The sequence below is a fragment of the Setaria viridis genome, chromosome 1 (genome assembly GCF_005286985.2).
Source record: "Setaria viridis chromosome 1, Setaria_viridis_v4.0, whole genome shotgun sequence".
Taxonomy (NCBI): domain Eukaryota; kingdom Viridiplantae; phylum Streptophyta; class Magnoliopsida; order Poales; family Poaceae; genus Setaria; species Setaria viridis.
In genome coordinates, this window is record NC_048263.2 from 26,976,923 (window position 1) to 26,993,248 (window position 16,326).

General features: G+C 49.2%; 1 protein-coding gene across 1 annotated transcript; it reads left to right on the forward strand.

Annotated features, from left to right (window-relative positions):
* The first annotated feature begins 8,273 nt into the window (after positions 1–8,273).
* LOC117845917 (putative multidrug resistance protein) lies at positions 8,274–15,997 on the forward strand. The gene is made up of 6 exons (XM_034726992.2): positions 8,274–8,681; positions 8,778–8,832; positions 8,913–9,549; positions 9,639–10,179; positions 13,014–13,904; positions 13,989–15,997. Exons 1-6 carry the CDS (start codon positions 8,457–8,459, stop codon positions 15,360–15,362), a joined length of 3,723 nt encoding a protein of 1,240 aa, XP_034582883.1. The 5' UTR covers positions 8,274–8,456; the 3' UTR covers positions 15,363–15,997.
* The last annotated feature ends 329 nt before the right edge of the window (positions 15,998–16,326 follow it).

The window sequence follows — 16,326 nt, forward strand, 5'->3', positions numbered from 1 at the left end:
AAGATGGCGGCTGCACGGGTTGACGACCCGGCCCTACGGTCGAGCGAAGACACGCTCCACATTCCCACCTCCTTCGAGATCGACCACGAGCTGCGGGATTGGGAGGGGAACGCACTGGTCACCTGGGCCATGCGTGTCCCGCCAAGCACCACCGCAAGAAACATTGAAGATGCCATCCTGGAGGAGTTCCGGCTGCGCCCCGGCGAGGTCTCGGTCACCAGGCATCGCCCGGAGGCGTTCCTGCTGCGTTTCCAGCACCGCTGGCACTGCGAAGAAGTCAACGCCAAAGGTAACATCAACTTCCGTGGCAATGAAGTATGTGTCAGGCCATGGCGGAGCCTCACTGGTGCTCTTGGCGCGGCGCTCTTCTACCGCGTTCGCATCTGTCTCGACGGGGTGCCGAGGCACGCCTGGCTGCCGGACATCGTCAAGCGCCTCGTCGGTCGGCACTGCGCTCTCCAATGCATCGACACCAATTTGCTCCATCCGTCAGACACGCGCGGTATCGAGCTTTGGGCATGGACGGCTGACCCGAGCAAGATTGCAAAGGTAATGTGGCTTGTTTTCACAACACGTTCTATGGATGGCTCGTCCTCCTCCGTGCAGATCAATGAGGTCCCTCCTGAGCACTGGCAACGAGGGATTAAGCATCGGGTCCTGGTGCATTTGTGGGAAATCCACAATTACTCCGCCGTCACCACCGACCCACATGACCCCGACGTGGCTGTGGGAGAGCCGGAGAAACGGCGCCTGTCCTGGTACTGGGGGGTCCGCGACGGCGACCAGGAGCCGGCGCTAGCCTTTCCCCCGTTCCAGCACCCCCCTCCACGACGTGACGAGCGCAGGGGCCACGACCGCCGGGCCGGTGGCCGGCGGGAGCGCCCCGACGACCACCCCGACTTCCACGACTGGCATGGCCGGCGAGATGACGACGACGACGACTACGATGACTGGCACCGTGAGAGGCGTGGACACGCCGATCCTAGGCCCCCCAGAGGGGCGACGCATGACGTGCAGCGCCGAGAGCGCTCTCGCTCGCCGCGACGTCGACACGGCGGCCACGGCAATCAAGGTGGCAAGCAGCGGAACTTGGACGGTGAAGTCCCGTTGGGCGCGGACACCCGCAAGGCGACGAACTTCAAGCTGTTGTACGACCTGTAGGTTGCGTCCATGGCGGAGGCGGCGCAGAAGATGTTCAACCTGCAGCGACGCCATTCCCCGGCAGCGACGCCACGACCAGCGACGCCACGACCGCTCCTGGACATTTTCCGAAAGACGTCAAGCATCGTCGACACCATTGGGGAAGAAGCCTGGTTCGACTACAGCGACAACATGAACAACCCCTCAAAGGTACCAGTGCACAACGTCCAGCCGGACGTGCCCCTCCAGCAAGTTTTTCACAGAATTACCTCTGCACTGCCTCCCCTCAATAACCCATCCATCCAGGAGGTGGATGAGGAACTACACAGGATGTCTGTGCGTCTGGAGGTGGCCGCACGCACCGCCAGCCAAGTCATGCCAACTTCTGGACAGGACGACCGCGCCCTGCCTGTGGCAGAACCTGTCCGTGCTGGCACCGCTCATGCACCGGCGGCGGGAGGTGCAGCTGGTCAGCGGTCACATGGGATTCACGATAGTGGCCACATCAACGACGTGGAACCTTTCATTCCTGCACCAGAGCACCAAGATGTATCCTCCTTTGGGGCTCTCTTCACCAGGCCGGAACCGCCCCTTCATATCGCACCGATGCCGCGGCAAGAACCAACCCCGCCGGCACAACCGGGGTCAACAAAGCGTCGCCGCTCATGCCGCGTCTTCGACATGTCAACGGTACGTCGTAGTGCGCGCCTTTCTACTAGATGTCCGATGCCAGTTATGCAATGTGCACAGCACAACTTATGCCGTAAGCTCGGTCTACTGAACGACGACCTGCAGCCTGTGGAGGCCGCGCTACAGGAATACCTCGCCATGTTCCAGGGCCCCCTTCCACCAGAAGTCATTGCGGCGCTTACGGCAGCTTTTAACCTGGAAGATGAGCAAGCTGAAGCCCTTGATGCAGCCATGGCAATGGTGGCCGGAGAAGCAATCCAGGATATCCAAGAAGCTGTTGATGCCTTGCAAATAGAAGGTCCTCAGGTGGCAGCTTAGCAGCCATGCCTTGTATCAACTAGTGTCTGCTACTTCCTTATGTCAGTTGCAAGTTCAGCTATTATGTGCAGCGTGTGTTGTTGCTGCAGTTCTTTTGTTAACGCTAGAGACTATGTCTTCGCCTGGGTTGTAACTTTAAAGCCACAACTACGCAATGGTTGGGCTTCATCTACTGAACTGTTGTTGCTCCATTTAGCTACTGTGTTACTTCATTCACGGGTGTGTGTGCTACTTCAGTCATGTTCAGCATTTTATTCCCAAGCGCCCGAGACGATGCAGTGGCTCCTTCGGCCACACTTGAGCGAGCTAACGGGGACGAGGCAACGCTCACCCCTCACATTGTCCGGCCGGCGCTCACCACGGAGCCAACGCACGCACGCCGTAACCATAACCGAACGTGATCTATGTCTGTTCCAACATGGCGCAAATGAGCAATGAGATCCTATGCTGGAATGTGAGGGGGTTAAATAGAAGAGCACGGAGAGACACAGTCCGAGAGACGATTAGGGGTACCTTATGCCATATCGCGTGTCTTCAAGAAACCAAACTTGTTGACATTGACCAATTCACAGCGGCTTACTTGGGAGGGCATAGGCTCGACAACTACTGCTACAAGCCAGCAGGGGGTATTACTGGCACGCGAGGAGGCATCCTCCTTTTATGGAATGCTAATTTTGTCAAGCTATCAAACGTGTTCATAGGACAACACCATATTACGGCGACAGTCACCATGCTAGAATCATTAAACACCTTTGTCTTGACAGTAGTGTATGGCCTGACCAGCGCTAGTAGGAAAGCCGAATTTCTCGCCGAGTTGCAATCTACAAAACCGCAAAATAACTCCCAATGGCTTGTCCTTGGCGACTTCAACCTCATTTACAAAGCGAGCGACAAAAACAATAACAGAATAAACCGGCAACATATGAACATGTTTAGAGAGGCCTTGGATGCATGTGACCTCCGTGAGATTCGCCTCAACAACAGAAAATTTACATGGAGTAACGAGAGGAGAAACCCCACTCTGGTTAGGCTCGACAGAGTTTTCGCAAATGTACAATGGGAGGAGGCTTTCAGCAACCATGCACTTCAAGCGCTGTCAACTTCGCTCTCCGACCACTGTCCACTGCTTCTTTCCAATCAAGGTGGCCCTAGACGACCAAATTCGTTCAAATTCGAGAATTACTGGACGAAGCTGCCAGGTTTTAGGGACACGGTCGCACGAGCTTGGGCCGCTCCGACAGCACACATCGAGCCTTTCCACCGCCTCTATTATAAGCTCCATCACACGGCCGTCGCACTACGGGAATGGTCTAACCATCTGATACCTGACGTGAAAATGCAGTTATACATGGCCCTTGAGGTCATATTGAGATTGGACATAGCTCAGGAACATCGCCCCCTATCTGATGATGAATGGCTGCTGCGCAGCCGGCTAAAATCTAGAGCCATGGGGCTTGCTGTCATTGAACGAGCACGTAGGAATCAAGCCAGTAGAATGAAAAATATAAAGCTGGGCGACGCAAACACGCATTTTTTTCATCGGCGGGTCAACGCTAGGCGTCGTAGGCACTTCATCCACAAGTTAAAGAAGGACATCGGCTGGGCATGTACACATGAAGAAAAAGCAGCAGAGATACAAAACTTCTTTACAAGAACCATGCAACAACCACAACCACGACGGGCAGACTTAAATTGGGACACCCTGGGGATTAGCAACCATGACCTTTCCTCACTTGATGCAACATTCTCCGAGGATGAAATCAAAAGGGCTATTGACAAATTGCTGGCAGACAAAGCTCCGGGACCGGACGTTTCACGGGTCTTTTCCTCAAATCATGCTGGGATGTTATCAAGCAAGATGTAATGGCGGCCGTCAACGCCTTTTACTCACTTCGATGTAACAGTCTCGGCCTCATTAATTCGGCGAACATCGTACTACTACCAAAGAGAGAGGAGGCTGACTCGGTCCAGGACTTCAGACCAATTAGCTTGATACACTCATTCATTAAAATAATCACCAAAACGCTGGCGCTAAGGCTCCAACCACACATGAACGCCATTGTTTCTACATGCCAGAGCGCTTTTATCAAGAAGAGGAGTATACATGACAACTTTATGTCGGTACGCAATACAGTGAGACGTTTCCATCGCACCGGAGTACAAGCCATCTTCCTTAAACTGGACATCGCCAAGGCTTTCGACTCCGTTAGGTGGGATTATCTGCTTTCATTAATGCAACGACTTGGTTTTCCGACACGCTGGAGGGATTGGATAGCAGCGATATTGTCAACGTCCTCTTCCAGGGTCATACTAAATGGGGTTCCAAATCCACTGCTAAAGCACAGGAGGGGGCTACGTCAAGGCGACCCCCTCTCACCGCTTCTCTTCGTCATAGCAATTGACCCATTACAAAGGCTACTTCATCTGGCAACGGAAATGGGTATATTCTCCAAACTACGGGGCCGCGGGCCTTCATGTTGGATCTCAATGTATGCGGATGATGCGGCTCTATTCATTGCGCCAAGAAAAGCGAAGATAGATGCGCTAGTGAACATACTGAATATGTTCGGCGAGGCGATTGGGCTCAAATCAAATTTTCAAAAGTCAACGGCTTTACCTATTCGTTGTCAAGGGATAGCGCTAATGGAAATACTTCAGAACATGCCAGCCAAGCTCGGAACTTTCCCAACCAAATACCTTGGCCTACCGCTATCTACATCACGTTTAAAAACGGTAGACTTCCAGCCCCTGGTCGACAAGGCAATAGGGAAACTTAACAGCTGGAATGCACGAAACATGACTGCAGCTGGGCGTTTGACACTTGTCAAATCGGTGCTGACAGCCCAACCGGTATATCTACTCACAGCTTTAAAGGCTCCAAAGCAAATCATGAAGACAATTGATGCTAAAAGAAAGCAGTTTATTTGGACCGGAAATGAGAATGTCACTGGTGGGAAATGTAAGGTGAATTGGACGCGGTCTGCCAGACACAAGAAAGGGGGTGGTCTAGGGATCCTACACCTGGGCAAATTCTCCAAAGCGTTACGCCTGCGCTGGTTATGGCAACAATGGATGAATGAGAGTGCTTTATGGGATGATTGCGACGTCCCCTGCAAACAGGCTGACCGTAAGCTCTTCGTGGCAGCCACCACTATAACAATTGGTGATGGCAACAAAATTTCATTTTGGGACAGTGGATGGATCGATGGCCAAAGGCCCTAGGACATGGTGCCCAACCTCTTCAGCATTTCAAAAAGGAAGAACAGATCGTTGCGCGAAGCCATCACAGACAATGCTTGGGTCACAGATATTGACCTCCAGCACCAGAGCTTCTCAGTCACACACTTCATTGAGCTGCAGAAACTCTGGAATGTGGCGAGCCGTCTGCAACTTCGACTAGGGGTCCCGGACACCATTCGATGGAAATTGACAGCCGACGGTCACTACAACACGAAATCAGCATACCGAGCGCAGTTCTTCGGGTCCACAAACACCAACTTCGAGGCCATCATATGGAAATCGTGGGCGCCCCCAAAGTGTAAGTTCTTCAGCTGGCTGGCGATTCAGGACAGAATATGGACAGCGGACCGGTTGCAACGTCGGGGATGGCCGAGCGACCCAAATTGTGCTCTCTGTGAAGCAACTCAAGAGACGGGGCTACATATGTTCACCGCATGCAATTACACAAGGAATGTCTGGTCTCAACTAAGTGAGTGGACGAGGTGCCCAGCCATAGACCCGGAATGCTGGACTCCACATGACGCCCTGCATGACTGGTGGACTGCATTAGCAGGCGCGCAGGTCGTTGACAAAAAAGGCTTGAGATCTCTCATCATCTTAATCCTGTGGGAGGTTTGGAAAGAGCGCAATGCGCGGGTTTTCCATCATCAGGAACAATCCATCCCCCGCTTAGTGGCTCGGATAAGGGACGAGGCAACCACGTGGGTGGCGGCAGGTGCTATGCACCTGGAGCGGTTTCTTGACGCCGCAAGGCGTAGTTGAGTGTATATAGGGGTGTCTGTTCCTTTTATCTCTTCAGCCCGCGAGCTAAGCTTGAAGTGTGCAGCATGTAAAGTTTCCTAGTCTGTTTCGCCCTTCGGGCATTCTCCTTTATTAATAAAGTGAAAGTGGCAACTCTCCTGCTAGCTCGTTTCAAAAAAAAAGATGCCGCCGGAGCAGCGAAAAGGAAATATCGAAAAATGGGCCGTCATGATGATCTTTTTAGGACGAGGAGGGTGGGATGATGAGCCTAAATGGGCCGTGCAGCCCATTCGGCCACCTCTGGGATGGGCTTCTCATCATTATACGGCTTGTGCGCGTCGGGCGGCCCTCTTATGGCATTTCTTCGTGGATACCTCCACTGAAATTAAGGTTATCATACGAAGTTCAACATACAACAAGTGTCAGCAGGTTTCATCAAGTTCCGTCTGACAGATGAGCTAATAAAGTAGCTTCCAAATGGTTAAATGGGAGCTTCACAACTCTCCACCTATCTCAGCGGCAATTAAACTATAGAGCACAAAAAATTCAATCTTCAAATATGCTTCATCTTCAAGTGACTAATCAAAATATAACAAATTCATCACCACCAATGCTCTATTTGAAGTTGACTTGGGTAAGAACCAATATTGACCATGCTTTAACTTGGCCTTTGAGACTACCTTGGTTAACCTATGGTTACCTTTGTGCTGATTTTCTGAATATACAAATTTCACATGTACTAGCTTGGATGGTTATCTATTACCCAATATTATATTCACCTGAACAGTAGCAGGTAGTATAAGTAGAGAGATGCCAAGCCAAAAGATGGAGACCAACCCTTCCAGACCTTGTCGGTCATACAAAATTGTGGGGGCCTGTGCAGTTGACGGTGAAGTGTAGTCGAAGATAACAATAGCTAGCGCGCTTTGCGCGTCCGATCTACCTGCTCCTAGCCCGCGCGCCTCAGCATGTTTATCACACTAATTTTTTGAAACGACCGAGCACGAGAGCTACTGCTATATTAAAAGAGGAAAGCTCGACGAATCGAGTACAAAAAGTTCTTTACACATACTGTACACACTCATCCCATAAGAGGAAAAAGAGAAACAAAACTATGCTAAAATCCTAGAAGGGGCAACTACAAATGTCACACTACGTAAATGAAATACTCTAAATACATTTAGCTCCTGCCGTGATCCATGTAGCCGTTTGATTTTTGATTTTGTTGTACTTGATTCACTGTCTGCACCTTGTTGTGTTGAAATATCCTCACGTTTCTCTCCGTCCAAATTTCCCATAGGACAAAGATAATTAGACTATGCAACCTTTTTCTGTTGGCCACCGGAGCGACCACTAAAGCTATCCACCAATTGTGGAAGGAGTCATGCCTGTCCTAATGGTTCGGGTCAATATTTGCACACCTTATCCATACACTCATCTTTGTCTAAATTGCCTTTGGTTACTGGGCCATCCCCGATGCTCTAGTCGATCCATTGTCCATATCCTATCTTGGATAGCTAGTTAGCTAAAGAACTTGCACTTTGCCGGTGCCCACGTTTTTCAAATGAGGTTCTCGAAATTAGTCGTCGAGGATCTTAGGAATTGCGCTCGATAGGGCCGACCGTGAACTATACTGCCCGTCTGTCATGAGCTTTCATACGATGGTGTTCGGGAGACCTAGTCTTAGTTGCACTCGGTTGATCTCGACCCATAGACAATGGTACTCGATAAAATGTGCCACAAAGAACCCGCGATGTAGAAGGTTTAAATCCCGTATCCATGCGTCATCAGTCACCGCATGGTGACATGTTCTTTCTTCTGAAGATGCTAAACAGGTTCGGCGTCATGTCCCTCGGCCTTTGTCCACTTACCCAACCGCTGTCTCATAATGATGTTTTCTTGCCATCTCCAATTGTAACTGTGGTTGCCGTAGTAAAAAGTTTACGGTCAACTTGCGCATCCCTCCCCATGCGGACCCTCGTACATCCATTCCTGCCAAAGTGAAGACAGAGCATAAACTTTCGGAGACGTGGTACTCCTAATCCGCCCCCTTTCCTAGGCCTTGCCGACCGTGCTGGATTCATGGCACTTACCGCCTGTGATTTGTTCAGTTCTTGTGATTTGTTTATCACGCTAATGCCTCTATCATTAATTAATACTCTATAATAAGCTTAACGAAGTACAGTAAGCTACTGGGGTCGTTAGCCAAGTCAATTACAATAGTCCCTCGTCGCGGCTTGCAAGCAAAACGTGCAGCAACGAGGTTGTTTTTGCTTATGAGCGTCGAGCAGGGCCTCTGAGGAAGCAGGGCCTCACCGGAGTAGCATATGGCTGGCGGGGAAGCCGCTGAGGTCGCGGCGACGGCGCCGTCGCTCATGTCGGTGTTCAAGCACGCGGACGGGGTGGACGTGGCGCTGATGGTTCTGGGCCTCGTGGGCGCCATGGGCGACGGCATGTCCACGCCGGCGGTGCTGCTCATCTCCAGCCGCATCACCAACGATTTCGGCCGCGGCCCCGACCAGGTCCACGACTTCAGCGCCAGGATCAACACGGTATGCGTACTGTACGTCCTGTTGCTATAGCACCATCATCGTTCATCACCGACGACTGAAAAAGCTTGCTGGTCTTCAACTCTTGATGATGATCAGAACGTGAGGAACATCGTCTTCTTGGCATGCGCCTCCTGGGTCATGGCGTTCCTAGGTGAGCGCACACCACTCCACTGCAAAATACTGTTTCCTACTATGCCACGGCTGACCTGAACGTGTGTTCGTCCGATGCAGAGGGGTACTGCTGGGCGCGGACGGCGGAGCGGCAGGCGTCGCGGATGCGGGCGCGGTACCTGCAGGCGGTGCTCCGGCAGGACGTGGAGTACTTCGACCTCAGGTCCGGCTCGACGTCGGAGGTCGTCGCCGGCGTCTCCAACGACAGCCTCGTCGTGCAGGACGCGCTGGCCGAGAAGGTCCCAAACTTCGTGATGAACGCCGCCATGTTCGCCGGCAGCTACGCCGTAGGGTTCGCGGTGCTGTGGCGGCTCACGCTGGTGGCGCTGCCGTCCGTGCTGCTCCTCGTCGTCCCGGGCATCATGTACGGCCGCGTCCTCACCGGCCTGGCGCGACGGATCAGGGCGCAGTACGCGCGCCCAGGCGCCATCGCGGAGCAGGCTGTGTCGTCGGCGCGCACCGTGTACTCGTTCGTGGCGGAGGCGAGCACCGTCGGCCGGTTCTCGGCGGCGCTCGAGGAGTCGGTGCGGCTCGGGCTCAAGATGGGACTCGCCAAGGGCGTCGCCATCGGCAGCAACGGCGTCACCTTTGCCATCTGGGCCTTCAACGCCTGGTACGGCAGCCGCCTCGTCATGTACCACGGCTACCAGGGCGGCACCGTCTTCGCCGTCTCCTCCTGCATCGTCCAAGGCGGCCTGTGCGTGAAACTCGGTTCTAGTAATTGTCATTAACTTATTGTTACTGCAGACCAATGATGATGACAGAATCATGCCGATCGGAATGCAGGGCACTGGGGAACGCGCTGTCGAAATTGAAGTACTTGTCGGAGGCGAGCTCGGCGGCGGAGAGGATCCAGGAGGTGATCCGGCGGGTGCCAAAGATCGACTCGGGCAGCGACGCCGGCGAGGAGCTGACCGGCTTCGCCGGCGAGGTGGAGTTCAGGAACGTCCAGTTCTGCTACCCGTCGCGCCCCGAGAGCCCCGTCCTGGTCAACTTCAACCTGCACGTGCCGGCGGGGCGCACGGTGGCGCTGGTCGGCGGCAGCGGGTCCGGGAAGTCGACGGCGATCGCGCTGCTGGAGCGGTTCTACGACCCGTCGGCCGGGGAGGTGGCGCTGGACGGCGTGGACATCCGGCGGCTGCGGCTCAGGTGGCTGCGTGCGCAGATGGGGCTCGTCAGCCAGGAGCCGGTGCTGTTCGCCATGTCGATACGGGAGAACATGCTGTTCGGCAAGGAGGACGCCACGGCGGAGATGGTCGCCGCCGCGGCCAGGGCGGCCAACGCCCACAGCTTCATCTCGCAGCTGCCGCAGGGCTACGACACGCAGGTAACTTTCTCAGTTCCATCTCCTTTCGTCAGTTGACACCATGTTGTTTAAGGATGTGTAATAACATAACTTCAACTTGAACACTATACTTTCTCAGCACGCACGCAGTCGTTGTATAGTCGTTGTATAGTACGCAGCATGTGGTCAGCATCTCGTTTTCTAGTCCCTCATGCAGCCTACATTGCTCCTCCGTCCAAAAATACAAGATATTGATAATTCTGTGGTCAACAATTTGGCTAACTATTCATGAGTTTAGTGATGGAAACGTGGTATCACCAAATTTGCATTTTAATCTTCATTCCCTTGTTCCTCCGTCCAAAAACAAAAGATTTTTATAAACACTTCGGTTAACTATTTAAGACTTTAATAAAAGATTCATAGTTGGACATCAAATGAACTTAGAACGAATCACTTGACAAGTTGAAGGACCTAGATGATCGCTTTAAAAGTTCATCACCCAGATGACAATGCGGGAATAGTTTAAAGACCCATGATACATTTAAAAGTTGCTATTAAAGCATTGCAAGTCGAACCTAAGACTCGAGGTTGCTGTTAAAGCATTGCAATCACTAGGCTGTAAGCCTGTTTGCACAAGAGAAAAATACAGTCAAAGTTCAACGTTTAAGACCATATCAAATCAGAACATCCCTTACATTTGTGGAAGGAGAACTGTTCGACAACGTTATAAAGGAGTCTCAGGCCTCAGGGCTCAGGGCGATCGTGTTCGGTTTCTTTTCTTGTTTCCTGGATAAAATGAGGACGGTTGGCTACAGCTACCATGGAGAATAACTTTTGGAATACAAACAAATTATTCATAGGAGTCCAGGTATAGTTCCTCCTTGGGTAACAATTACTTTCGTTTAGGAGGAGGTTTCGGTCAAATTTTTAACCTACAAAATAACTTTTTGAATATTTTTTTAAAAAAACATGAAAGTCCTGTATGTGACGTTTCTTAAAAGATACTTCCATATGTACGTTGCATTTTTATTAAAAAACAACATTATGATAGAAAATAGTGGTCAAAAGCAGACAACATAGGCAATTTTATTGTCTAGTAAAACGTTATGTATCTGCGACTGGAGGTAGTAGAAAAGAAGGCCACGGTGCTCAAGAACTAACTGAAATGAAATCAACAGTTTTCAAGAAATGCACCCCCTACATTTTAAACGAAATTCAACATGGCGTTATACGGCGGCTGCATTTGGCTTTGGAATTCCAACTTACTGTCATATCCTTTAGTTCCATTTCCTTTTAAGTTGTCTGTCTTTTTTCAGGCAATTTCTTGATTTCATCTGAAACATGAGTTTTCTCTAGCTCTAGAAAATTGAAGTATTGTCTGAAACTATTACAAAAGCCCAATAATACCCAATTTTCAAACAAGACCTTAGCTATGTTACGGGAGAAGACAAAGTAGAACCACATGAGTATGCAACACTGTTGCTTTTGAAAGCAACAACTTTTGTTACACTCAACACATGCCTACTGCTACAGTCCTACCGCCGTAGCTGCTAAACTTCCCAGATAGGAACCACATCACTGGCGGAGGACAAGGGTCCTGCCTATGCGCTAAATGATAGTGAAAATAAAAAACTAGGACAGGCCTTGAACCTAAGATTCAGAGAGCTGTCTGCAATTGTTCCCAAGAAACGTATGACAACTTAACCTATTCTAGACAGGCGGGATTAGACCAAGACAGCAATGTTCTGTCATCACAGCAAAAACAGCTAATGGAACAAACGTAACAGTTGGATAGTGCTTGTCATGGTTAGTTTAACAAGAATAGCCATGTATTCTGAAAGAGAAGGTATCCACACATTAAATTTGAGTTCTTTGATGTACGTCCATTCATCTCGATGAATTAATAGGGCTTACCCTTGAAGCAGAAGTACTCGTGTAATAAGTTCAAGTAGCTTGGAGAGCTCCAAGGGTACACAGCTTGGCAGCTTCTGCATAGTGTAATACTAGTACTAGGACTCCTGATTCCTGAAACGTAAGAGTTCACTGCAAAAAGATGTGATCTAGATGTTCAAGAGAAAGTAGCTACAACACTGAAATAGAAGCACCACATTTGATAATGAAAGGCTGCCTAGCAGTATGCTATCTATTTTGCATATATAATACTCCCTCCGTTCTTTTTATTTGATGTTGCTTAGCTCAAATTGAGCTAACCAGCGTCATATAAATCAGAACAGAGGGAGTACATGAACAAGTATCAAATGCACTTGGCGATCTCCTGATCAGTATTAACAGTCTCTGTTTCGTAATGTACACATCAGCTAAGTTTGAAGTGGAAAAGGGAGTCACACATACAAAGACTTGCAGAAGTAGTTTACAATCAATTTTATATCTTCTTGGCTCTTGCCTAAGCAGATTTGTGCTGCATGTAGTTGCTACAGGAACTATGGACAGTTACAGTGGCTAGCTCGTCAAGAAACTAACTCATTGTAATCTGTTCGATCACTCTGTCCCATTAAATACATAGGAACTAAGGGTCCGTTTGGTAGGGATCCAGATTCTTTTAGAAACGTTTTAGATCCAGATTCTCACAAGAAACGTTTCAGATGTCACTAGACTGTTTGGCTGCAGAATCAGAATCACTGCAAAACCACGTTTTCACCGATTCACGTTCGTAGGCAGAAAAACGAGAACCACTTGGAACCGTTTCTACGAGAAACGTTTCACTTGTTACCCGTTTGGCAGTGATTCTAGTGTTTCTCGCTAGAATCTGAAACGTTTCTGGCTGCCAAACGGGGCCTAAAATTCTTCTTCCATGTAAAGTAAGCTGGTGTTCCTGATCTATCACTATTTCACTAACCATGTCTACAAAAACACAGGTGGGGGAGCGTGGTGTCCAATTGTCCGGAGGGCAAAAGCAAAGAATTGCTATTGCCAGAGCAATCCTAAAGTCACCCAAGATCCTCCTCCTTGATGAAGCCACCAGTGCATTAGACACAGAATCAGAGCATGCCGTGCAGGAGGCACTTGACCTGGCTTCCGTGGGCCGTACTACAATTGTCGTTGCACATCGCCTCTCCACTGTACGAAATGCTGACATGATTGCTGTGATGCAGTCTGGTGAAGTCAAGGAGCAGGGTTCCCATGATGATCTCATTGCCAACGAGAATGGCCTCTACTCAACTCTTGTCCGTCTTCAGAAGACCAAAGATTCAGGTGAGGCTAACAAGATTAGTGGAATTGGTACAATGTCTGCTGCTATAGGACAATCCAACAGACACAGTATGAGCAGGAGGTTTTCTTGGGCTCTCAGGTCAAGCTCAGCACGATCAGTGGGTGATGCAAAAGATGTTGACAGCATAGATAAGCCAAGCCTTTCTGCCCCATCTTTCAAAAGGCTACTTATGCTTAATGCACCAGAATGGAAGCAGGCACTGATGGGGAGCTTTAGTGCAGTTCTGATTGGAAGCATACAGCCTATCTATGCATATGTCATGGGGAGCATGTTCTCAGTCTACTTCTTGACAGATCACGGCGAGATGAAAGATAGAACAAGGGTCTGTGCACTCACCTTTGTCGGTCTTGCAGTGATCTCATTCTTGCTCAATATGCTGCAGCACTATAACTTTGGTGCCATGGGGGAATACCTTACAAAGAGGATTAGGGAACAGATGCTCACAAAAATTCTTACTTTCGAGATCAAATGGTTCGACAGTGACGAGAACTCCACGGGAGCGATATGCTCGCGGCTTGCCAAGGATGCCAATGTTGTAAGTACACATACAAAATATAAAAATAGGTGTTAAATTGAAAAGAATCATACCTAATCAAATGTGATATTATTTGTATTGCAGGTGAGGTCACTCGTAGGGGACCGAATGGCGCTTGTGATCCAGACAATTTCCGCGGTGCTTATTGCGTGCACCTTAGGCTTGGTTACTTCTTGGCGCTTGGCCCTTGTCATGATAGCAGTGCAGCCACTAATTGTTGCTGGCTTTTATGCCCGTTGTGTCTTACTAAGGAGCACGTCCAAGAAATCACTACATGCACAGTTTGAGAGCAGCAAACTAGCTGCTGAGGCAGTCTCCAATCTTCGCACTATCACTGCTTTCTCATCCCAGAACCGAATATTATGCCTATTTAACCAAACACAGGATGGACCACGCAAAGAAAGTGTCCGGCAGTCATGGTTTGCAGGACTCGGCCTCAGCACCTCTGTGGGTCTTATGGTATGCACGTGGGCCCTCGATTTTTGGTATGGTGGCAAGCTCATGGCTGAGCATCAGATTACTGACAAGGCGCTCTTCCAAACCTTCATGATTCTAGTGAGCACAGGTCGTGTAATTGCAGAGGCAGGTAGCATGACAACAGACCTTGCTAAAGGTGCTGATGCAGCCTCTTCTGTCTTTGCTGTTCTTGATCGGGAAACAAAAATTGATCCTGACGATCCTAAGGGACACAAGCCAGAGAGGCTTGAAGGCAGGGTGGAGATTACAGGAGTTGACTTTGCATACCCATCAAGGCCAGATGTGATTATATTCCAAGGGTTGTCCTTGACCGTAGATCAAGGAAAATCAACAGCCCTTGTTGGGCCAAGTGGTTCTGGCAAGTCAACCGTCATTGGGCTTATAGAGAGATTCTATGACCCACTTAAAGGGGTGGTGAAGATTGATGGTAGAGACATAAAAATGTACAATCTGCATGCTTTGCGGAGACAGATTGGGTTGGTAAGCCAGGAGCCAACACTGTTTGCAGGTACAATCAGAGAGAACATCATGTATGGCACAGACATAGCAAGTGAGGCTGAAATTGAGGATGCAGCAAGGTCCGCGAATGCACATGACTTCATTAGTAACCTCAAGGATGGATATAACACATGGTGTGGTGAGCGAGGTTTTCAGCTTTCAGGAGGGCAGAAGCAACGCATTGCTATTGCCCGTGCCATCTTGAAGAACCCTGCTATCTTGCTACTGGATGAAGCTACAAGTGCACTAGACAGCCAGTCCGAAAAGGTGGTGCAAGAGGCACTAGACCGAGTTATGACCGGGAGGACAAGCATAGTGGTGGCACACAGGCTCAGCACTATCCAGAAGTGTGACTTGATTGTTGTGCTTGAGAAAGGAATTGTTGTCGAGGAAGGCACGCATTCATCCCTCATGGCCAAGGGTCCCTCAGGAAAATACTTTGGATTGGTTAGTTTGCAGCAAGGAGGCCGCAGCTGGCACTGAAGTTCTGCATGGAGAATCAAAATAACTCTCCAAATTTGCAGCTCATTGAAATGAGTTGCCATTTAGATTAACCTAGAAGAAAGAATGTTCAGCAAACTATTAAAATTTCCTGTGGCAATGGCCTATATTTCATTCCCATTGCTCTATCAGTAGATATAAGTGTTCTGAGGGGGTGTTTGGATACACCCATTAAAGTTTAGCACCTGTCACATCGGATGTTTGGATGCTAATTAGGAGTATTAAACATATGCTAATTACAAAACTAATTGCACAGATGGAGTCTAATTCGCGAGACAAATCTATTAAGCCTAATTAGTTCATGATTTGACAATGTGGTGCTACAGTAACCATTTGCTAATGACGGATTAATTAGACTTAATAGATTCGTCTCGTGAATTTGCACAGGGTTCTGCAATTAGTTTTATAATTAGCTCATGTTTAGTCCTCCTAATTAGCATTTGAACATCCGATGTGACACTGCTAAAGTTTAGCACCGAGTATCCAAACACCCCCTGAGTTTCCAGTTTCTTCATACAGCTGCTGGGCATGGATTGTAGAGTTGAAAAGGGCAACAAATCTAAGATGTAAATTAGATTGTATTTCATCTCATTATTTTGACCAATTTATTTTCTACTGTTATACCCATAGGCCACACAAATAATCAAAGTCCTAACATCATGGACTCAATGTAACAGGTAGCAAAATGGACATATCAATAAGAGAAGAATAAAAAGAAACAATAAGAACTGCGAACATGTTGGATGTCCAATTATGATCTTCAGCTTCTAGTTCCTGTGCGTGCATCTTAAGTTCTTAAAATTGAACAGTGTACACATCAGGACCAACTGTTTGTGCTTGAGTAGGATATATCTACATCAAAAAGGCCTACGTGTCTACAACCTCAAAGCTCTACAGGTAGTTCTTGAGAGGAGTACACAGGGTATCCGAAGAGCAGAAAAATCAT